General features: G+C 43.2%; 1 protein-coding gene across 1 annotated transcript in view; it reads right to left on the bottom strand.

Moving 5' to 3' along the window:
* The window catches only part of rims2a (regulating synaptic membrane exocytosis 2a), a 147983-nt gene that overhangs the window by 62761 nt on the left and 59782 nt on the right, over positions 1-25440 (bottom strand). Inside the window, 3 exon segments of the mRNA XM_085178578.1 lie at positions 484-603; positions 1875-2086; positions 9718-10667. Of these exon segments, the coding sequence (XP_085034704.1) occupies positions 484-603; positions 1875-2086; positions 9718-10667 (1282 nt within the window).

The raw sequence follows: 25440 nt of genomic DNA, 5'->3' as shown, positions 1-25440 counted from the left end.
AAAAAGACACACAGAGAGCAAAGAATGTAAATTTACATTAGATGTGATGGTACTGTATAATGCACAAACAGGGAATAACTGCAGGGACAATACTGGGAGGTTCTGCTCCGACTTGTTTCCTCCGAGCAGCTGAATTCTGTTCACTGAAGTAGCTCAGTATGAATGAGTTCAGAAGATTAGAGAGCCCAGTATCAAACAACACTTATTAATATTCATCAGGAATATAATGGCTATTAATAGTGACTCGTACTAATGTATGATGTAACAACGGAAAGCCGTGAAGAAACCTAAAAAAAGAAAGGCACAAAATTTTTAACCTTCCACCTAAATGCCACATCTAACACTGATCCTTTTGACTGAACCCTACTGGGTAAAATGTTAAAGTCACTGTGCTAAATATGCATATTTTAACAGGATATTCTAATGGCAGTTCAACATGAGTGTGTGCAGTGCAAATGACGCCCACACAGGCTGCAAGCTCACCTTCAGACCGAGCAGAGCACCTGAATCTCGAGGCACACTTCCATCTTTCATGCGCTTGTTGAGCAAAATGCGCCCTATTAGGCGATCCCCATCTTTGGACGGCTGCCACGTCACTGGGTGCTACAAGGTCAGAGCAACAACACACCTTTTGTTTAACAAGTCATCCATTTCAGTTCGATCACTTCAGACCAAAGCAGACAACAAAACAGTGAAAGGAGGGCGTGAAGGGAGCACTTTATTTGTTCACTTGGGGGAAGAATGTTCACACAAACTTGGATAGCTCAGTAATTTAAACTCCAGGTGATGCAGTTTTATCTGTTAGGCCAAAAGCGTTCAAAGGAAAATTGGAAATTTCTCCAAATAACACACAGCTCATTTACTGTCTCACAGAGTTTGTGTGAACCTGCCGGTGTGAGGGTGGAGTTAAGCTTCATGCAGCGCCCCATGCAGAGTAAAGCAAGCAGCCTCAACACTCCTCCTAAAACCAGCTCTTCAAAGGGGAGCAGGAAGACCAGAGTGTGACTCTGGTGCTTTGCTACACACAAACACACAGCCACCATCAAGTGGAGTAGTGAGGGGAAAAGCAGATAGTGAAAAAAAAAGTGGGAGGGGGGTAGACGTGATACAGATGAAGTAGATCCTAGGGTGCCACATTAGAGATCAAAAAGGATGAAAAACAGACAGCACAGAATAAAGCTATGAGACACAGGGTGATATCACGGACGCGGCAGTGGAAGGGAAAAAAGAAAAACAAATGTTTTTTTGGTGCAAAACTAATCCAATCTTCCCTGTTTGTGTGTGTGTTTGTGTCTTTTTTTTCTATAGAAGTGAGTGGAAAATTGGGCAGAGGGGACAGGATCTGTCTGGACTGGGTGCTGTGGGGTAGGGCAGCAGAGTGAGAGGGGACGGGCCCGAGTACGGGTGTTCCTACTACACTAAACAGGACCGCTGCAGAGCAAGAACACAACATACGGAGGAAAAAAAACGAGCATGCAACTAGGAGAGACCCACATTCCTGAGTGCCATGACAAACAGAGAGGTTGTGTGTCAATGCCCAAGTCTTTTACAGCTACTGTAAAGAGGTGTAGTTTCTATTTGGGGAGCAATACAGCAAGTACAAGTAGCAAGCAAAGAGGGTGTCCCCAAATGACTTTTATTTTTAAGGCAACACCAAGGTGGAGCCAAAAGTAACCGAACCAAAAACAATAAATAAAATTTTTAAAAATCGCAAGAGAAATCAATTTATACAACGTTAAATAAAATCCATAAAACAGACATCTCACCTATTTACACTTGGTGACAGAGAGCAAACAAAGACTGGATGGGTAAGGTCATAAATAATAATCATAACAAAAAAAAGAAAATAAAAGCAGGCTAGATTGTCTCAGTACCTTCTCACTATGGCTATGCTCCTCGTTTAGCGTAGTGCTACTGCACGTATCAACTCCCGAGTCTTTAACCTGCGGTTCACACCATGCCAAGTCCTCTTCAAATGAGTGTCCCCCAAAGCGCACCATTTTCTTTTGCCTCTCAGATAAGGTGTGTGTCGCCTCGGACATAAATGCCTGCTCAATAGTTTTTCTTTTTCCCCTTTGACTGTCCCCTACAGGTGTGGGATAAAAAACAGAAAGAAAAAACAGAAAAAACAACATGCAAAGGTGTAAATAAAACAAAGGAAACATGAAATGACAAAAAGACTCCGGGAGGACAGGGGATGGGGGAGAGAAGAGAGAGAGACAGAAAGAGAGGGAAGGGGAGAGAGAGTGAGAGAGAGAGGTGGGGTTAAGGGGGCGGGTGGTAGGGAGGGAGGGTCAACGCAGGGCTCCACATGTCTCACCAAAGACAGTGGGGAAGCCTCACTGCTATGCCATGACGCATGGTCCCACCAATGGCCATCCAAATCTCCTGTAAGGTGGGAGGGAGGGCATATACACACGAGAGAGGACATCGAGAGGGACAAGTGAGGACGCCACAAAGTACAAACATTAACACGCGCACACACCCACACAGAGAGCTCGAAATCAGACATCCAAACATTCACGTTCCAACACACACACGCAAACACACGAGTGCTCACATGCTCCCATAATTCAGCAAGAGAGATAACCGCTCCTAAAATCCCTGCAGAGAAGGAAAAGACGCAGATGGATTGTGTTCAGCACTGTACAGTTAAGAAAACAAAACAAAACACAAGCCATGGCTGAAGTCAAAAGCACAATCTGAAGCTTCAAATCCTTTAAAGGTATTACATGTGTTCCAACAGCACATTAGGAACCTCTGATAAACAGACAAATAGACAAGGAGTGGGCGGGGCAAGGATAAACGGCCCATTTGAAATAAATAAATATGTTTAGTATGATTATAAAAAGAAAAGAGCATCACTAAGATAACATATAGGCCACAGAGCGAAGTTTTGTTTTCTTTACAATACTTTGGCTAATAGGTAGCTCTGCATGATTCACAGTTCAAAATAATCCTGCTTTGTCCCCTCAGTTCATGAAACATATCACACTAGAATTTTTAGTTCCCATCCTCCTCCCTTTTAGTCAGCCTTCCTCAGATTAGCTGCCCCTCCCGAGCAGGTGAAGAAATAGACCTTTCTTCATTTCTTCAAATATAGTTAAGGCAAACTTTGCTTTCAATCGAAACACATGTTCCACATTACATTCTTCTGATTTTTTTCAGACAGCAATCTTCAGAAACATTCGGGCCAGATTCTGTTTTGTTGAAACAAAGTCAGCACACTGCTATCTTATTCTAAAGAAGCTGCATCTATAGTAGGGAGCAGGGCAGACCTCTAATGTGTTTGACTGGGGATTCAGATTGCAATGCCACACAACCTTAACTGACCTCGATCTAAAGTGCACCGGGGAGAGCTTTTAAAGATGAGGCTCTGATTACAACTTCTGCCGTAGCATCGACGGATACATGGCCTTGAGAAAGCCAGGCAAGTGGCTACGATGACGATCGCAGGATGAAGGATTCTGGGGCATTTCTCTACTCTTGTCGTGCCTTCGGGATAATAATCAGTTATAAAGGGAAGACTTCTAATGAGACAAATGTGAACCGATCAAAACTATCCATCCATCTCCAGAAGCAACTTTGTGATTCTGCAGGGTTTGTCCTGTTCTCCAGTGTGGATGTACAGAGCAGTGAGATGAGCACTTTCAATTTGATTAAGAAGCTTAACATTTAAAGCTAATTAAAAAGAGCAACAAATATTGAATCCAAAGGTAGTGCTGAGATTCTCAGGGGAGAGCAGTGTGGAGGTGAAGACAGGCGCAAGTTAAGAGTCAAATCCTGCTCTTCTCTGTCCAGGACTTCAGTCGGTAACATCATTTTAGCATCCCATTACAATGCATAATTCATTTAAATGATATTCAGCCATGATGCCAATTCATTTTACAAAGGGGAAATAAAGTTGCTCTTATTAAAACATTTACCGAAGAATGGGCCATTTAAATAATACAGAAACACAACGTGTTCTTGGCAGCAAACATGCTGTTGTAGACTTGTGTGTTTGCACAGATGTACAAAGTCAATAGCGGACCTCAGGGCTGCAGTCACAAGTGAGGTCATCTGAAAACACTCGACTTGTTTAACCCATGGGCCACATACATCACATTCGCCACACTTCACTTCCCCTGCAAAGAGCTGTAGAACCTAATGGATCTATAGAGGACAGGCTTCCTTCAAGTATTATCTGGCTCAGGATTCAATCTCAGGGAAATCAGGGAACTCTGATGGAAAGGCATAAAAATAGACTGCATATGCTTCTAGATGTGGAGGCTGAGGAGGTGGTGGGAGGCTGGACTGGACAGGGGTAAAGAGAAAGAATTTTCAGCACAGGACAAAAAAAGAACCTGCATGGAAGACGTTGTTTGCATAAAGACAGGGTCACTGTGAATACACATAGCCAGAAATGTCTTAAATAATCCCTCATTGCACTGGGGTAATATGGGCTTCAGTACTTTCTTAACAGATGTGTACAGAATTATTTGGAGATTTTGAAATTTAATATTCCGATGGATTGGAAATGGGTTTTTTTTTCTATTAAGACACACAAAGGATAAACAGCCTTCCATAACATTTGCTATCTCCAGTTGTTTATGCACTCATACAGGCTCTGCCTGACTCTGCTCGGATCAGCTGGCTGTTGTGTTTCCAAACATAGGTGGCCAACTGAAAAGTTGCAGAGTGCGCTCTGGTACTTATAACAGCCTGGTACATATAACATCACTGAAGGTGTTTCTCCCTTTTTGTTTTTACTTTTTAAATTTTCATTTATCGGCATAAACGCCAATGCCACTTAGCAAATAACTACTACCGGCCGATAATACTGGCTCACTGATAAATCTCTCAGGCTCTAACCTTTAAAAGAAAATCTGCTTCTCTTAAAGAGACATGCCTGCAGAACTGTGGCTCTTAAACAGAAGGTCTGTTTCAGGCTTCAAATTAATTTTTAGCTTCCTAGCTTTCTTTTTCAATATTTTTCAATATTAAAACACAATGTATCTTATGTCCTGTCTTATCCATTGTTATGGAAATGTTAACAATAAACTGCAACACACCCAGTGAGCTTGATTTGAAGTGGGTTTAATAAACACGTTGCAATGTGGAGAGAGCATCCCAGTGAAACACCAGGACCATCTCTGAATTGTGGCCACCGCCCTTACATCTTATATACAGAGACACAGACAAAGAACATTCCTCAAACTCTTACATGTTGGCCCCTCTCATGGGGGGGGGGGGGGCTATACCTCCTCCCTCACCGAGAGAATTATGGCCTTGTTTTCTGCTTAGCCATCACCTAAGGATTTACATCCCTGATAAGCAGAAGGAGCCTCACTATCTGTTTAACGTCTCTCATTACAATGGCCTCACTGTGTTAACTTTCCACATGCATGTAAACTAGTGACAGGAGTGTTCTCACTATAGTAAAGTGAGAAAGTGATATTACTATAACTAATGTGATATGATTAAATATGCGATTAATACATGAGAAAAGAAATCTGCCACCACACCATATTTTATCTTGGTTGCAAATGAAGTTTCAAATAACAAAGTCAGTGTAGTGTCAGTATGTATAAGTAATCAATGTAAGTGTCAAACTGCTGTAAACACTGAATTTTTTTATTTTTTGTACTCTTGGTTCTATATGATATGAGTGGGAGAAGACTTTTTAATTTTTATTTATTATTCTTTTTGTGAATCAGAAGAAAATTCACTTAAAGGTGAAGGAACTTAAATGATTTGTTTCAGAAAGAGCACAATGTAGTCCATTATATGACAAATAAGGATTAGTTTGGACTGTGAATCATACAAAGCTACACTGGAAGAGTCCAAGAAGAAATGATAAGAAGAAATAAGATCATAATATTCCCCATTTAATATAGTAAAAAGATCTTCAATAACATTTTCCAACTTGCAATTTTGTTGTGACCAAGCTGCAAGGTCAGTTTAGGCCAAACAACAGCCTTTGTATTACTATCCATCCATCATTCTAAAGAAGCACTGTAACTACTTAGTGTATGTAGTAATGTGCTGTGATAAACTATTATGGATGTCCCCAGATAGGCTTTGGCCTCCGTGGCCCTCTCGCCAACAGCTGACAATAGTAATTACCTCCTTTGCCTTTCAGCTGCTCTTCCGTCAGCAGCGTAACACCAGAGCACACTATGCTCTCCAATGAGAGTGTAGTGTGTTTGATGTGGAGCTATAGACTGACTGAATATAGACACTACGTGGCTCATCTCAAGCTTCCATCATTTACAGTTCAACCTCCACCTATGTGTGTTCTTCTTCCTGTGGCACGCCTCCATCTTCAGGCCCCTCCCCAGCCCACTCTTAATGTTTTGAAAAAAGAATTTGAGTGAGCACCGAGATACACCCAGCCTTCTCTCCTTACTTTCCCTGAAGCTTCATTAACAGCGGCATGCCACAAATGGGCACCATTCCCCCTTTAAAGCACTGTCTGATTTTTCAGCAAGCAGGAAACTCATCACGGCCATAAATTGTGAGTATCAGCAGTCTGCGCCCGGCCCTGCCGTTTCGCTCCGACTCCGAGGCCCCGCAAAGTGCTGATTCAGGTCGAAGGCAGCGTGCAGGCAGTGGCGGAGTTCACCACCAGCAGGCTCTCCATCACTTTGACGGCTCAATAAAAACCAGTGTAAACTATTAATTGGATCATTAATTATTGATGCTGTTTTTACTACAATTCAAGAGGTGAGAGCAGAAAAGAGGCAGGTCGAAACAATGTCTATGTTTAAACATAGCCACCATGCTACAAAGGTGAAACAGTATCATGTTAAGCTACTGGTAAGCTCAAAATATCAATCAGTATCTATTCTAATAAACTAACCTTCTTTAATATGCCCAAAAACAATGCCTTTCAGGTAGAGAAAGGATGGATTAATAAGACAATCTTTCTCAGATCTAGCATGAGGCCGAACACTACAAACCCAGTAGGGTTACCGAGCTGCAAAACCTGATCCCAAAAGCCATTAATGAGGATGTAACTTAGGTTGTCACTACACAATGTCCACCTGTCTGCTGCAGTTAGCCAGCCATCCTCTCCTTTTCTGTGTGCTGGGCACTATTATGAGACTGCATGTCAGGGGAATCAATAAAGAGGAAAACACAGGGAGAGGACCATCCCAATAAATCAGTCTCCTGCGTTCACAGACACAAGCCAGGCCCATTACAGCTGGCACACCCTTTCTCTTCCAGTCTAACTCGTCCCCTTCAACTACTCTTATTCTCACAACCCCCAGCCCCCCTCATCCTCCTTCTTTACAGATTCCTCCTCTCCCCCTTCTAGGTACCAGAAACTGAAGAGTGTGGGATGCATGCTACTTAGCCTGCTGTTACACACCCATCTCGTTGTCCAGTCAAGCTGAATGCACAAACCCCCAAGATGCTGACGGGAACATATGGCGAAAAAGTTGCTTTCCACCCTCATTTGTCTCACGTGCAATTGCAACCACTGCTCTTCGTATTGTTGGCAGATTTCTGATGCTATTTTTTTTTTCACTTTTCACTGTTTTCACTCTGGTAAATAATCAAAGTCCTTCTGTATGCTTCTTTTTTTTAAACAAAGCAAGAAGGAATATTTCTTCTCTCGCTCCTTTTTTAGGAGCATTAAAAACACCTGCTTGATCTGACCCAGCTGAAAAATATTTGAGGGTCACATGTGCACATCGGGGGTGGCGTTAGCTTGGAATGCACTTTCTAATTATTGCATAATTAAACTTACTACGCAAACACGTACACACTGTTTTAAAATAAATGGTTCAGTACAATTTGCTGACCCATTTATCAGACTCCCTGCATGCACCGAATCACAGCAGCCTTAGTTATGTCATAGATATAATTAATAATTAATGAAACTGCCAATTAAAACTAAATAAAGCTCCACATAATCAGCTGTCTGAGTATGTTCTGTACCTAGCATAGGAAGCTATACTTATCCAGGTCAACAGTTCAACTCTTCCCTATGTTTTTTTCTCCTACGCAGCGTGACCTACGGAGGAGGCAGGCAGACAGACGCACACAGAAACAACAGAAACTCTGACCCTCTAAACAACCTGCCTTCTCCCTATTTTTGCTCCACGGCTACCTGTAAATCTGGAAACTCCCACATCAATAATGTAGCGCCGGGTGCTCAGCTGCTCGCCTTAGAGTGGAGAACAGTTACATAACAGAGCAGGCCAACCAAATTCCACTGCTCTCCTCTGCATTAAACATTTCATCTACCATTCAGTGACAAAGGCGAGCTGTGCCACTGTGCTTTTGTCCTTTCTATAGTCTAACCCCTAACACTCCTCCTCCTCCCTCTTTCCTGATTTTACATCCCAGGAAAAGTTAAAGAAAAAAGAAAAAAGAAAAAAATCAATTCGCAATTACAACAACTGTCAACCAGGAGGAGCAGGGAGAAGCTGACGACTGCCTCTGATGTTGATTCTATGCAAAGTGGCATTTCTCTCAGTCAGTGTGTGCTTGCTTGGCGGGATTTTTTTTTAAATATAAGTATATATACTTGAAGAAATGTGAGATGCAAACAGATCAGTCACAGCAGACTTCAATCAGGGGATCCAGATTATTATTTTAAAGTTTAAGCAGTCCTTGATTTAATAAATAAATAAAAACCAGCAGAGCTATTTTTCTTTTCTTTCTTTTTTTTGCTAAACTGAACTCCTTCGCAATACCAGCAAGGCAGCTCCGCTTTCTGCAAGCTGTAAAGTCTAGGCTAACAGCGCAGATACAATTTGCTGCAGGAACACATTTCTACATTCTAAAGTCAGCTCCCTTTGTTTCCGTTTACAGCCACAACTCCCAAAACATCTCGCTTTCTCCTCCTGCCTGTCCATTATGTAACACTGTCCATTAAAGAACACTCTCAAACAGCTGTGGCAGGACCTGGCAAATAGTGCCGTAACAGCGGCGAAAGCAGAGAGCCTTAAGATCAGCGGTGCTACGTCAGTTTCCAACTCACAGCCACACGCACACATAAACCACCCATCCACACTGAAGCATGTCTGGCTGGCCTGTGAGCCCACTCCTCTAAGGCACCAAGAGCTGTTAGAGGAGATTCATTAACGACAAACAGAAAACACCGCAGTTCTCCGCACAAAAAATAGGGCTCATCATTTTCAGTTTTTATAGGCTTTTATTGCACATGTGCAATGGCTGGTTTGTTTTCTTGTTTGAAGACGAATGAAATGGCAGTAAAGACAGCCACTTTTAAGATGTTCACCCCCCCACCCCCACAAAATAATACAAAACCTAAGAGCACTTATTTCTGGTTATGGAGCATTTTAAGAAGAAATTTTCTGCATTTAGATTGTTTAATGTTTTACGAGAATGTTATCTTTATTGAAAAATCTGTATAAACAGAAACATCTTTAAAGATTTTTCAGAGTGAAAATGATGAGCCTTAAAGATAAAAAATACATTTATAAACAGACACACACACACAGAGCACATGTACACATTGCAGACTGGGGAATCTGAAAGTTATACAATATATACATCTGCATAATCAACATCATTTGAAGACAGCAGCAATGATTGAATTACAGTTCAGTGACTGCTCAATAACAGTAAAGCAGAACGGCTTTAAGACAATAACAGCACTGATATGTGTGTATTTGTATGCTGTAAAAATCTTTCGATACAGAGAACAAGAAACAGAGAGAGAGCAGACAGTGAGGCTGGTGGTGTGCTGGCTCCTACCTTTTTCACTAACTGACTCACTCTCTATCTCCACATCCTCACAGCTGGTGTACTCCGGCGTGGTGGCCAGCTCCTCCTCCGAGCTGCTCAGTGACACCTGCCTCATCTTCCCTCCCTTTTTGGTTTTGTGGGGCTTGGGGGGCGGCGGGCGCACCGACTCCGACTGGTCTGAGCTAAGAGAGTCGTTCCTCAACATGCTCTCCATTTTCTCCCTCTTGGTCTTGCGGACAGCTGAACTGGGGTCCAAGTGGTGCTGCGGCCTCCTCATCATATCCCCACCTACCCCCAGGTCTCCTCTTCGCAGGTCCCCCGACCGGTCACCCAGAACGGGACTACGGTGTGGCGTTGGGGGGCTGTGGTTTCCTCTGTGGCCTCCAAGGCCAGGACCCATTGGCCCTGGTGAGGACCGGTCAACGGAGTAGGAGCGCTGTCCCACCATAGGCGGCCGGCGCTCAGTGAGAAGCTGACGCGACAGCCGGATGGGGCTGGGCTCATCTTGCTCCGTGTAGGCCAGGGAGACGTCGCTGTGGCGACGTTCGTGCCTTAGCCGGCCCACTTCAGCGTGGCATCCTCATCTGCCTCCTCCGTAGGGCTGCGGCTTAACAGGGTAGCGTGCCAGGTTGGGATCGCTGCGATAGCGTGCCTGGAACTCTTCCTGGCGCTGCCGCTGGAGGTCATACTCACTGGGCGGTCCATCTAGCTCCTGGTCGAGTGGGTATTCCTGTGAGTGCCAGCGACCGGGACCTCGACGGTCCCGATAGCCCATTCGCACTGCATCCATGTCTGAGTACATGTGTGGGCCCCGCGGAGCCCGCCGAGGGTCCCCCTCCCCATAGTCAGACGGTGATCTAGGCATGCCGCCGTCCGTCGGGGCATACTGTGAGTGGTCGCCCCCCTCCCTTTGGTCGTATTTTTGGTTTGGATCCCTGGATGCAGACGGGCTTCGTTTCCTGCAGATCAGAAGGAGAGGAACAAAAGAAATTATTAGCCGGTCAACTGTAGACAAGATTTTGTCTTGTTCTAATTATATGATGTCTTTTTGGGCTGAAAGCTGTTTGCATCCTGTAGCTTCACTTTACTTTGGTCTGCACTGGACAGGTCCCAGTCCTTGTGAAAAGCTAATGATAGCCTGCACTGTTTCTGTCACACACACAGAGAGAGAGAAGACTAAACTAAACAGCAGGATGTAGTACCAGTTCTTCCTCTCAGTCCAAGAAGCAAGAGGACACAAAATATACAATTCAAGTTATTTTACAATATGTGTTCTCAACACATATGCTAAACGTGTGCTGAGAGTAGAGCACTGGTAAATGATTCGGGGATCCACCGGCTGTGCACATGAAGGGGTTGTAGGGAGGCAATAAAAATATCTCTATGTTTTGGTATTGATAAAAAAAGAACACAATTAAAAGCTGGAAATGTTGAAATATTAGAAAGTACGCCCTGATTACGATCAGCAGCTTCATATTTCTAAAAAATTAGGCGTCAATCGTTTTATTGTTGTCTGGATGGAAGGAAACCATCCAGGAAGTGGATGAAAAGGATGGAGGGGGCTAACTGTGCATTAATGCATTTATTCTTTTGTTCAGAATCAATTATTCATAAGCCACTTTTCTCCTACATTTCTCCCACTTTTCCTCCAAAGTAATAATAACATTTTGGTGAGGAAAAAGCTCTGTGAAGCATCCCCTTAATTTTGTACGTGACAACTTTCCATAAATTTCAAAAGGACTCATAAATCACCGCTGCCAGCTTTGCTCACCAGCCAAGGTAAGGACTCCTCACATGTGATTGGCTGATTCACTGAAGGAAGGCTGGCCCTTCCCTATTGGATCACAGACTGTTCAGGTTAGTCAAAGCTAAAATGGATGTGCAGTACAAAAGATATAAGCATTGCGGTGAGGGACGTGTGGGCAAAGATGCTTTTTGTGGTCCCCATGTTTGAATTTCTATGTTGTACACTGAATAATCTCACTAAAGTCAAGTGCTAGCTCTGGGGAGAGACAGCATGATGAACGAGCGTTGCGTACAGTTCATGAACTGCTGTACAGTTAAAATATGGGCTCTTAGAGAGGGGCAGAAGCTGAGCAATAGTGCAGCACAAAATGTGCTTCCCAGCAACGCTGGCACATAAAAAGCAAATTTTACTTAATTGCAAAAGGGACAAAATAACAAGAACAGGTCAAAAAGAGCATTTTAACATATTTACATGCGGCATACAAACATGACTGCCCATGAATGCTAATGTTATGCCATCAATGATGCTTAGGCAACAGTTAGCTGTTCATAACGACATTATAAGGTGAGGATGTCAGTGTTGTTTTTGCAGCAAAAAGAATAAATACTCCATGCATCCATTTCAGGGTCGTGTGTGGGTGTGTGTACGTGGCAAGTTTGCAATCTGCCTGTGATTTTTGGTCTTTACACTAGACGTAAAGGAAGCATTATAGCTGGTGAAAGCTGCTGAGACTTTGCTTGTTTTTTAATGTTCTCAGTTTCTGAGACACAAAAGATGTTAATGCCATCTTTAATAACTGTCTGCATTTTTAAAAAAATCACAAACACTTAAAAACTTAACAAACACAGACTTTTTTACTCTGAGAGCTGGTAGGTTGGTAAGAAAATGATCTGGAGCCACACTAAAACTTAATTGGTGCTTCCTTTGCCTCTCCTCTCCACCGAGAATCTTGAAATAGCAGTGTTTGCATTATCTTGCTTACTAACAGCCAAACAGACAAGCATGTACGGTGGCCCTGAGAGGTCAAACACACTCAACTTGAAAAAAACCATAAAACACAACAGAAATTAAAAAAAAAAAAAAAAACTCTCAGGGCCACTGTTGCAAAGCAGGCACTGATCACATACCTTCGCCAAATAAGAACGACCTAGAGGAAGAAAAACTGGCCGCTCGAGTTTCTGTGCTGCCAGCTCACAGGAGTGACTTCTTTCTGTTTCACATCAAAACAAATACCTTCTATCACCAGTATCATGATTCAAAGATGGAGGAAAAACACACGAGGGTTGGTACATTATTCATGAGCTGTTTTCTGGACACTAACCGAGCTGCACTTCATTCACAAATTCAAAGTGAAGCAGCAGCAGAAATTAGGGGGGACAGGCGGCGTGACATGGAGCTGAGGAAGGCGGGGGAGTGTGTGTGTTTGTGAGAAATCTCTCTTTATAGCCACTCTGTAATCACTGAGGTGTGTGTTTCTGACCGCGTGTGTGTTTTTTGAGCCGACTGCTTAAGGAATACTCTCAGGATCTCTTTGGGGCTTCAGGCCAACGTCCTCTCCGAGACTGTCTTAAAACGCTACACCCAGAAAACACACACACATACTCATAGCAGCTGCACACAGTTCGTACAACATACATTAACAAACAGCTCTTTGACGAGGCCTAACACAACTTGACACAAGCATCACAATCCTCTGCTCCCGTTTAGCCTTGTATGTCCCTCCTTTCCAAACACAGAAATGTCTGTGGCAGCTCGCAAGCAAGCCAGTAAGTCCGTTACACTCTATCAGCGTCCGCATCATGACTCTGCTGCTGCTGCTGTTTGTGCTTAAGCAACCTTCAATATATACACAACAGAGTGGTGACGCAGGGCTATGTTTTGCACTGTGCAATATTCTCTGCTGCTTCGACAGCCTCTCTCTGCATACACCTGAGTGCTGGCATGACACACTCTGCTGATCTTGGATTTGTATTCCATCCTTAGTGACTCAGACAGAGATGAAGAAAGGAGGGGCAAAATGGGAGAAGAGGTATCGACAAGGAATGTGGAATTAGGTGGAGCAAAAGTACGCAGATGCCAAATTACAGTAACCGTGTCCTGCAGTCGGACATTGCATCTGGTATGCGCGCCGCATTAAAGCATCATGTTTGTCAGGCTCGAGCATGAAGAGGCAGGATGTGACACCGTGGGATTATGATGCTTGCCAAGTTGCACAGAAGTCTGGCTGCGGCAACGACTGAGTCACGCACGGCAACGTAAAGGCCTCCTATCACGTCCCCTTATAGCGCAAGATTCACCCGCGTTTGCGTGATGCCAGAGCAGATTGATGAGCAGTGAATCAACCTAACGGGCCAACAACAGGGAGGCACGTGCACTTTGTGCGTGCTATGTTATGGGAATAGAGGCCAGGGCTTCTATACGCTCCTGCTGTGGGAATAACAGCAGCCTTTGTTACTGCTGTTGTCCTATGCTGAGCTAACTATAGAAACTCTCTGCTCTATCGTGGAGCTACAGACAAGGACGGAGATGGCAATAAGATTCGATTCATGCAAGGTGGCGCCGGAGCTTTTCAACTAAAATATAGAAGGTTTCTGACATCGCTTTGATGTCGCGTTATTACTGCTGCCAGGACAGCCTTGTACGCCTGCAGTGCTCTAGAGGTAATTCCAGTTAATCATCTTTTTCAAGTACACTGTCCTTATCAAAAGCAGCATAATGTATCAAATCCAGGGCTCAAAAAAAAAATCCCCCCCCAAAAAATCATGGGATTACACTATGGCACCGAAAGATTAAAAAGTGCGACCCACAAAAAGATTAAAAGTGACCTGACATGCTCGTCATGATAAAAACCTTTATGTGATGTTATTTTCTACAAAGCAACACACAAAAAACAACTGGTGAAATTCCCTGATTCACTGCAGGGCGTAATGAGAGGACACTGCCCTATTCTCTCTTTGCAGATCCGGTCAAAAGCATCCACAGACAGAGCTCAGTTCCCAGGCTGCAAATGGACTAAATAGTCTAACTGTGTCACTCCCTGTGTGTGTGTGTGTGTGTGTGTGTGTAATTTTCCCTACACCCCTATACTCTGTATGATGAAAGCGATGAAACTGAGCAGAAAGTCCCGATCAAATCATAAACATTTGATGTGAATTTATGATAAATCTACAACATCATCATCACATTAAGAGGCTAAGCACACACACACACACAGCCAGTATGCTGTCCAAATTATACACTATTGTCGACTTAAATAATAAGAGATCATGTCCTCTCATAGCTACTTTAATAAGTGTTTTGTTTGGTTTTTTTTATCAGCAAAGAAAATAAAAAAAAATATTATTGAGGTTATTTCCACAGTATTTCCACTGAGCAAGGATTTTCTTCCCTGGATATAATTGTGCTGAGAGTTTACTTCCCTTTTAAAACCGAAGAAATGCCACTGGCACGAAAATCAATAACACAGAGTCAATAAGGAAGCTTTCAGTGAGTGATGAACCCTTCACAGATGTCGCAGGATTCAGCTGCATGCGTAGGCACCCAGACACATGTACGCACTGACACACAGGCACTAATGTGCAAAAGAAACTGCAATGATGGAGTTGCTACTATGACAAATACCCTCACCCAAGAAAAAAGTCAACCACAAGTCCACTGTTCTACTGTAAAAAAAAGAAAAAAAAGAAAAGAAAAAGTAAAAGGACTGGATTACATCTGCTGTAATAACATAGGGCAAATTTAAATGTTCATACAGTTCAATGGAAAAATGCCTTCACTGCTAAATAACCTTTAAAGCTAAACCATTTGAAAAAACAAAACAAAAAACATTTTCACACATGCTTTATCCAAACTGCTCATAACAGTCTAAATCCAGAGATATAGCCAGCCTTACTGAAAGTCACTGTCGAATCCTGGGATGTAGCTCAGTTCAAATCTCTGCCTGGCAGCTCCACGCAAACACATTCTGCACACAATCCCAGCGCGCACCGAGTCCGATCCACCCTACTACCGGAGCCTTGTTGTTTCCCAGATTCACTCTCCTCTAATACTAAAACTTGTGGTTTTCTATCTAGAGGTCTATGGTGGATCTACCCACAGCAGATGATTCAGTCATGGAGCAGTGCTTTTCTGTGTGACACAGCTTCCGTTTGCTCCTGCTTCTGCTGAAGAAACATGTTAAATAAGAAAGCCAAAAGCAATCAAGGTGAAAATGCAACGCTCCCCCCACGGGAATGGTGCCACCTCTACTTCACGTATAATGGAGAGCAGTCAAATGAGAACACATGAGCGGCGCCGCGCTGCAGAAGCCCTCCTCTCTTAGAACAAATCTGGCCCGCTAATGACAGCAAAACAACTTGGAACTGTCTCGACTGAGTAGAAAAAAAAGAGGGAAAAAAAGCAGGGGGAAGAATGAAAATAAGCTGAGTGTGCATGTGAGTTTCGAGTGAGAGCAATCAGAGGAGAGGAGGCAAGAAGAGGAAAAACACCTCTAATGATCCATTTAAAGATGCAGCATCACTCTGCCTTCCAGGACTGACTCAGTTGGTAGCCGTGAATCTGAGACGCAGCAGCATGTCCGATCCTGTCGTACAATCAAACCAGCTGAAACCCCCGAAGTCAACCGGACAGTTCAGCTGAATTTCCCAATATCCCAAATGAGGGCGTACCACCCGGATGACCTGCTTTGATTCCTACGGTCTGCTGCATCTAAAGCAACCTGCCACACTGCCGGATGAGCACAGATGACACACGTTTACAGTCCCGCTGCAGAAGCTTCTGGGTGGCTGAAAGTGAGCCGGCTGAAAGTGAGCCGACGGCGATGCCGTCCAACCCAGCGGCCACTCTGTCCTCTGTCTCGGAAAGGATTTACACTCCTGGGCCCGATTACTAGCTAATGTCTATGACCAAGGACAAGTACATGAGGAGGCCTCACCTTATCTCATTCAGCCTGCAATTATATGACCAAACTGAACAAATGACATGGCTTATGCATTTTTCTTTTTTTATCCACTGGGCGGATTTTCAGGCATCAAATCAAATCTACACAGAGAGCGAGTGTGAGAGGGGGCAGAGAGGGAGATTTGGACGATAAGTCTACTCTGTGCATGTGTGCGGCCGGGTGTATTAAGACTGACTGTATCTGGGTGTTGCTAAGGTCACTCTTCTGCCATAGTACTTTTTGCATCTGTCTTCTCCATTCAGTTTTCCTCCGTTCTCACCTCCGCCCTCCTGTGCGGTGGGCTCTGAGTTTGGACCAAAGACACGCTACTACATGGTTTTTGTTATAGTGCCGGTGACAGCTGCCTGACGGGAGCAGGGAGTCAGGAAGGGCAGGCGGGAGATGGGTTGCTGACATGGTAAAGGAATAGTGGAAGTGTTTTATAAACCTGCAGTGGTTTTAAATAGAGTGTGCTGCAGATCTGCTTTCTGCCTCTCTGGGAAGTAAGTAGATGGCCTGAGACCATCTGTGATCACACAGTGAGCTCGAGCAGGACTCTGAATGCATTGAATGGACTCGTAAAAACTATACACTGTAAGCATCTTTACATTTCCCTTGCTGAAAATCAGTTTAATTCCACATACTTCAAGAAGACGAAGAAGTCAAAATAGTGCATGTCTGTGTTGGAATAATATCCTCCGTGCTCTTAAGTGGTGCTCCCACTTCAGTCTTCAAGTACACCAAGGAGATTTTGTTCTATATTTTCACTCCAGCTCACCAGCTCTCCATAACACCTCACACTTAATGCTACCACTCTTCGGGTACATCTGCTTCTATTGCTTCAAGATGGCCTGTGAGTGATGTAAAATGATGAAAGCTGGACGGGTAACTAAGAGGAGAGAAAGTACTTGAGAACTGGATTATGAGCTGCCGTGGAAATAAAGCCTTAGAAACCCCAAAAGCTTTTCCACCAAATCTATTTTCTTTCCATAATATGTAAAAAGCGATGACTCTTATAGATGAGCCAGTTTTGTTTTGGTGTCTGGTCTTCTTGGCTTTCAGTAACAGTAAGTACAACAAGTAAGTAGTGAGGAGATTATAGTTAACTGTGCTCCATAAAGTAGCAGTGATTTACTCGCCTCTTTTCACTCTCTGTGTGTTTATACACCCCTTTGCATTTAATCATTACTTATTATTAATCTCTGGCTCTCTTCCAGAGTGTGCCTCTTGTCCCGTCTTTCTCCCCTTTGCCCCAACTGGTCGCAGCAGATGGCCGCCCCTCCCTGACCCTGGTTCTGCTGGAGGTTTCTTCCTGTTTAAAGGGAGTTTTTCCCTCCCACTGTTGCCAAGTGCTTGCTAAAAGGGGTCATCTGATTGCTGAGGTTTTCCCTGTATTGTTGTCAGGCCCTTTTTTTACAATAGAAAGTGGCTTGAGGCAACTGTTGTTGTGACTGAATTTCTTAATATTTACTTTCACAAGTACACCCCTATAAACACTGAGTTTATCAAAAGGAAGCATCCAATTTCAAAAGGCTATGGAGCTTGTGGTGAAATTTATACTACATGGCTAAATATATAGGTTTTACATACAAAACGTACAATGTTCACAGGAGCTCAATGTGTCCCCCTCTGGATGCATAGCTTTTGTCCATATGATAGTCAGGCACGCCCCATACTTTTGCATGTCTGGAGTCACAGCAACCATGTGAAACTCACAAATCCTCTCTTTCTAACGGTGCATGTTTCAAGCTCTTTGATGCACCCTTAACGTCTTGCAACTAGGATGGGAGGAAGTGTCTTTTAAATGTGATTTGACCAAATTTTAAAAAGGTGTAAAATGCATACAGCAGCCATTTCCCGTGTCAACTCAGGCGACTGCAGTGATTCCAAGATATTTATCTGATACATGAGCATTTGTGTTAGTAACTTGGTAAACTGTTGCCTGAGTGTCTGAGTGTAAAGACTGAATGCTATCCAATTGTAATCTGGCTAACACCCATCCATCAATTAACTTAACTGCTTATCCAGCCAGACTCACAAGGGGGGCTGGAGTCTATCTCATCTGGCATTTGGCGAAAGGCAGGGTACAGTCTGGACATTGTGGCAGTCTCTCACTGGGCTAACATGGTAAAACAGGCTCAACTTTTAAATCCACCAAAGTTACCAAACATGCATGTCTTTGAAGGTTACAACAACACCATGTGATTGCAATCTGGCAAACAGAAACATACACAAAGAGCATAACACTATTAATCCTGCAAATGTTACTTTATAAACCTCTACGCTGATCAACTCGCTATACACTTATAATTTATCAGCTTTTGTGTTTTTAATAAAGGTTAGTAAATAATCAGGCACATGCACAAAGCCTAAAAGCCCAGTTTCATTCACAGAAGCAGACTGCAGCCTCCCCCTCATTTCATCTCCCTGCTCTGTGGAAAGTTTTGTGTGTAGCAGGCAGACAGAGAAGTCGAGCAGCCCCACATCTATCAGCGCAGCTGACAGTGTCTGTACATCGGTGAATGTTTTCACTAATTGGCTCCAACAACACAGACTCCATCCTCCTGTCAGCACGTAGACCAAGCGGTGCCTTGTGTGTTCATGCTATGTTTATACCCAGCATGGCTGATATATCTTCTGCACTGCACAGCCCGTTAGATCTCCTTTTTAAGAAGAGGCACTGCTAGTGCTCTATGTAGGCCAAGCCCCAGCAGAATATGCCATTAAGATTAGCTACAAGTCAGGACTGCTACGCTGCTGCATATTTCTCCTCACCCTATAGAGAGAGGTTAGAGGAGCAGAACATGTGTATGTTTTATTTCCCTATACTGCCAAGGCTAGCAACCATAAAACGTACATCACAGCTGATTTTCTTTTTTCTTTTTTAATGACCCATGTGGAGCAGTGAAACAGCCTGACAGTATGTGGGGTCAAACTTGGAGCAGTATATGAGCACTGTCTTTAATTATCCTTACTGTTTAACACAGAAAACTGTTCACGGCCAAAGTGTGTGTGTGTGTGGGGGGGGGGGGGGGGGGGGGGCTCTGGAGAGCCTGGAGGCAATCGACACCCCAACACCAGTGGGTAATTATGCTTTATTTCTGCCAAGTGCTTGAACCTACAAAAAAAAAAAAGCATGTGATTGGTGTTGATCTGTGACCATGCCATACTGCTACATCACCACATGAAGGACATCGTAATCCTATCCACCCCCTCTAAAGGAAACACATAACTGCCTGTTTGACACCATCTGGGAAATAAAAAGTGGCTTTTTGGTTTGAAGAAAAAAATGGTACTTTACTTGTTTGTGGGCCCATTTAAGCTGGGATCTTCAGAGCTGTCAGTACATTTGAAAACACACAAATAATGTCTGGCCTATCATGACTTACTGGGATAGTTGAGAAAAACACATCTATCCATGTTGTTTGTGGGTATATATGTATATAATAGCCACTAAAGTTTGCTTCCCACCAAAAGCTTTTTTAGATAGCATTTTAAAATCTTTAGGGGAATTGCATCAGAACTCAAAAGGTGAATTTCTGTTCCTCAATGGCTTTCTTGTTTTTGTGTTTTTCATTGTTTAGCATGACACAGCAAGTCCTTAAAATTCAACATCAAAATCTTCAAAGTTAGAAGAGTCATGTACCTGAAAAAAATAGTATTTCACACTCTGTCTGGTTGAAAGTTTTAAGTCTGTTGCACAACTGACTGTATCCATTACTAATGTCACAGCGTACTGACATAGCCTGCGTATGTTGTTACATCACTGTACTGTTTGCTGAAACAGACTGTATAAAAATGATGGACATACCCACATGGTCTGACATCTGAAGCTAACTGCTTTCAACCTGCATTCTTTCTAATAGTCAACAGGGGGCAACTCCTCTGGTAACACGATCCTACTTGTCACTCGAGATATGACTCGAGTGACAAACACTGTCCTAACAGGTTTACAGCATCAGTCCCATCCTGAAGTCCTACTGAACACAACATCATGAGGGTTTAGTGACCATCATACAAGCCTGCAGTGTCCCAAATCTATTCTTCACATATTTAAAATGCAAAACTTGATTTCTCAAACAATGTCTACATCTATCTTTTACAAACAGTGTATGGTCAGGGCTTCTCAGGCATTTTCACAAAGTGCTCTGTGTAGGGGACGTATCGAGATTTGGTTTTGTATATCGTAACCCAGCATTTTATACTGTAACAAAACGCTGGGTTGTATTTCTGCAATGGGAAAAAAAAAACATTTTAAGAGCCACTTTCTCCCCCATCTCATTCTCTTTGACACACTCGTAATTGCACACACACACACACACACGCACACATTTCTTCTCAGTTCTGCTAAGTATGCATTTTTCATTCCAGTGAGCGGGCTGCATTCGAAATCAAAGGCAGTGACGCTGCACGGCTGTCTGGCTGCACAGAAAGTGAGGAGGTAATGAAAAAAGCTAAGGGGTGAGTCAGAGGATGCTTTAATAATCCTTGTAGCCCAAAATAACATCTCTGGGGCTGGACGGACCAATGACCCTCTTGGGAAACCGGCAGCAGTCCAGGCTGGTCTGGACTCCTCACGTCTTTCCTTCCATTACCCCCAACCTACACACACACACGTATACGCCCCCACCCACACTCATCTTTTTTTCTACCAATGCTTCTCAGTCTATTATAGTCACCAGATAAGACTGCAGCAGCACAGCACGACGCGGCAGACAGCCAAGCCATCCCTGTAACAAATACAGAGCAAGACTAAGCAGTGTGGAGGGGTGTGTGCACTGGATTTGTACAAAGTGTGGTCAAGTCAGGAAGGGGCATTAACTCTGTTCACAGGTGAGCAGGCATTTCCTTGATTACTGATGATAAATGGTGATGAGTCCAAAGCTAAATAGTTCTTTATGTTAGGTTCAAGGTTGTGTCTCCATTGTTCAACATTACACTCTGCCTCATGTAACAAATGTAGGCAGAAAATGAGTCCATCATCTTGTATTACAGGCACCACTCTGATATTTCAACAGGAAGCCTTTGGAGTCCTTTGACATTCTTAAATTCCATCTAATCAGAGTCATGCTTGCTCTACTTATCTTTTTTGACAAGTTACAGCCCTTAAAAATCATAGTGCCGCTAACTATAAATGCACAAGCTAGCTGCTGAGGTCATCATCAGGTTGTTTTTTTGTAACCTTAGCTCACGTTTCCCAACAACATAACATTCCCAACACCCGTCCATTACTCATTCATACGCTTCATATTTAACAAACAAGCACACAATGGCAACTGCATCAGCCATGCTGCAGCAACACCAGCATCGTCTTCTAAAGCACCACTGCTTAGCTTCTCTCATTAGTGTGTTAAAAGCATTAGGCTCAATCACTAGTGTGAGTCACTGTATATGTATGAAAAGCAATATTTATTTGGTGCACTTAAAACAAATGTTCTTTCATGGTGATAGTGGCTCCGCTGTGATACTCAGCAGTTCCACTTGAACTGGCTTCTTCTGCCGTGAGAGACAGCATTGCCTATCACACAAAGTATAATTTATTTATTAAATTAATCATTTATTAATGTGTTTGTTTAAATAATAGCAAAAAGGTGGGAGGTAGTAAAAGCTTTACTCAGTGGAAAATCTGAAGCAACCAGTCAGAGAGTAGCTTCAGGTCACCTGCTTGCCAAAGAACTCCATACACATGTTTGGCTGGAGGCCGTTTTATAATACAGGAACTATATTTACAGAGAAATGAACCAAGTAAATGCGAATACTCTTTGTAAGGAATGCACAACTAAACACTTTTTTTGGTAATATATACCTATTTCATGTTTAATGGTACTCACTGAGCTCATTTCTAGCAGTGCAGTTCAGCCTTTATCCACTATGTAAAACAAGCTGTTTAATCCCTTCTCCATTCCTTTAAACCAGCTCTATTCTGACTGGCTATCCCTAGCAAACAAACTATTTGATTGGCTGGTGGGTGGGGACAGAGCTATGAGATGACCACATAAGGGATATCCACTATCACTGATTTCATGCAGGCACCTTATTACTTCAAATACGGGCCAGACTTAATTTGAGCACCCAACAATGTACTATTCTATACAGTATATGACAGAAATTAAGGATGAGCATTACAGGTTTCCTTTAAGTAAACTTTTTTTCTGGATAACTGAAAGGTGGGGGCACTCCAACCCCCCTAATATTAACCAGCCATTGCTGACCCTAACACTGAACGCTGAAACTGCAGGTGACTCTACATAACTAGTTTGCTGAGACAAAAAAAAGTTGATTTTAGAGCGCTGTGGGCAAACGTCCTACACACCACTGAAGCTAAACCTCCACACTGCCTGACCTTAGCTGGAGTTACAAGTTTTTCAAATAGCAACAACAAAAGATACCTGCACACTGTAATGTTTAGACTATTGCTAGAAAAATGTGTGTGTGTCTGAGTATGTTTGAGTAACAGGAAGCCAACTTTTTTCTAACAAGAAATGAGGACATGTTGAAGTTTAAATCTTATAATATATGAGAGCACTCACTGTATTTCTTTCTTAATTCTCTTTTACCTCCTACACACTTGCAGCTTGGAGGTGGTTTATCACAAACTGAGGCCTGAATGGGAACAGACTGCCATGGAAAGGCGGCATAAGTGCTCTCCAATTACATCCACAGGGAAGGGAAGCCACTGCAACTGAGTTACCCCGATGCATCTCTGTGGCAGGGCCTCGGGCATAATCAAATCAACCTGTGTGCTACTGGCAGTGTTGTTCACTGGTTGTCCAGCTTAGAAAATGAAACTGACTGCAAGCTGACTGAGATCGACACACAAAGACTTTGCATCCAAGAGCCAATCTAGAGTGAGACCCTGCATACGCAAAAGTGAATACGTTTTAAACGGTCCATCTGCAATTGGTTTCATTTCGAAAAAAGGATTTTGTTGTAATAAAATTAAACTAAACACAGCTGCAGAGTGTAAAAGACTTTTATTTGAGACAGCATGCTTAGACATGCTGCACCTCAGGGTTTGGCCTACAATGTGCCAAGGGCGAGGCATTCAGAGCTACAGGAGTGCAGACGGGCAAAATAATGGGAGACGTGTACCAAAGTTTTTACTTGAGCTACCACATTACACAACCTTATTCTCAATGCTGATCGTGGATCAGTTTGCAAAGCATTTTGAAACACTTCTCCTCAGTGAAAATGCTCCATTTCAACATAGTTTTAAAATGAAAAAGAAAAAATTGCTGTTCCCACCCATCTCTTCCATTTCCAGGCTCAAACACGCCGGCTGCTGGAAGGCTTGCCTGAAGGCTGTCTGTAAGTTGTGCATAATGTGGTGAAGTTGCTTCCCGACCTCCTCCCTAAAATATTTTTTTTTCTTGTCTGACAGCTGTCACACACACACGATCACAAAAACCCATTCAAAGGTGGAAATGCTGTGAAAGCAAACAAGGAAAACAGACGAGGAAGATATTTTTCTATAAAAAAACAGATTTTAATTCGTTTTAATACATTACGGAATTTCAGATAGGAAAATTTTTCACTATTTAATTAAACGTTCACATGCGTTCATTAGTGGTACACTGCTGCTTCATTTCCCGGAATGAATGTAATTGTTCTCATAACACGAGACACATGCAGATAGCAGGAGATTAGTGACAGCCAGGTAAGCTAAGTAACAACTTTTTTAACAACCATTGCCACAGGAGACGGAATTGAAAACCGACTAAATGCCCACTCGGATACAAAAATAAAGCTGACTTTTTCCAGCACAGCTGGAGTTCCGGAGTTTTCACCATTAAAAAAGGGAAAGGGAAAAAAAGCTTTGTGAAGAAGTTCTGCCTCTCCGATTGGTCTGATCAAAAAGCTCGCTGTGAGCTCAGCAGAAAGACCTTTGCGCCTGCACTCAATGGCATTGACAAGCCGTCTCAATCGATGAACCCACAGCCAGACCTTTGGAGAGCGAGCACCCAGACCAAAGAGTTGCGTGGGTTAATTGTAATTGCACGGGACAGCGTCTGTAACACATGCTGTTAGCCGGAGAGCTAAACTGGCCAGAGGGTATCTGTTCTGAGAAAATGTCTAATCTGTGACGAGATCCTCAACTTTAACTTATTTTCTAAGTGTCTTTAATGAGCCAAATCACATTTAGCCACCGTTTTATCCATTAGGTTTCAAGATTTACTGGCATTCAAAGGAGCAGATCTGTGTTCATCTATTGACACAAAAATCCAGCCTTTAAGTCTCACCTTTACTTCTAAAAAAACATAAGAGCATAAGTGTGGTGAAGAGAAATGCTATACAATTTGGTAAAGCAAGGGGAGGACTGTGAATGGCTCCTTGAATAAATGTAAGGAAGCCCGGCTGGTGCAAAGAAAAATCTTCAAAGTCAGCTTCTTTCCTCATCCCAGCCACCCCTGGAGATCAGATCAACTACTATCCTAAACCTAATGAACTAGTAAACATTGGGAATTAAATGAATATTACATGGGGTTTCATTAATGCCAGCCAGCAGACTCCGAAAATAATGAAGGCGAGAAGTGCAAGCGGGAAGAGACGGTTATCAGAGCTCCTTCTTCTTCTCTCGGTGTTTACTCAGCATCTGCCTGCCAGAGAAGGAGGCTTTTGATCACTCCTCGGCTGGGTTCTCCTCTGTGCCGCGTGGCAGGAGAAACCAGGGGCGGCCACTGAGCACCGTCAGGGCCGGCTCATTTGCAACACAAATGAACTGAGCTAATTGTACACGTGCAAGGAGACGTGGGGAGCAGCGCACACGGTGCAGTGTTTGCAAAATATGGAAATAATTAATCTCTTTGAGCTTGTGAAATACCATCAGTGTTGCAAAAGAGGATTTGAGTATGGGCCGGGGATGAGACGGATGATGATAGCAATGGACTGGAGAGACGCAGATGTTTAGATTAAGCCGTTTCATTATTGCTTTATCACACGGTTTCTTCAAGTGTGTGTGTGGGGTTTTTTTTTTGGGGGGGGAGGATTTTGGGGGGGTAATTGAATAAATGGGAGCATGGAAAAAGAACTGGAATTGAAGCACAGT

This window comes from Neolamprologus multifasciatus, chromosome 11, assembly GCF_963576455.1.
Source record: "Neolamprologus multifasciatus chromosome 11, fNeoMul1.2, whole genome shotgun sequence".
Lineage (NCBI taxonomy): Eukaryota > Metazoa > Chordata > Actinopteri > Cichliformes > Cichlidae > Neolamprologus > Neolamprologus multifasciatus.
This window is presented reverse-complemented; position numbering and strand designations above follow the sequence as displayed.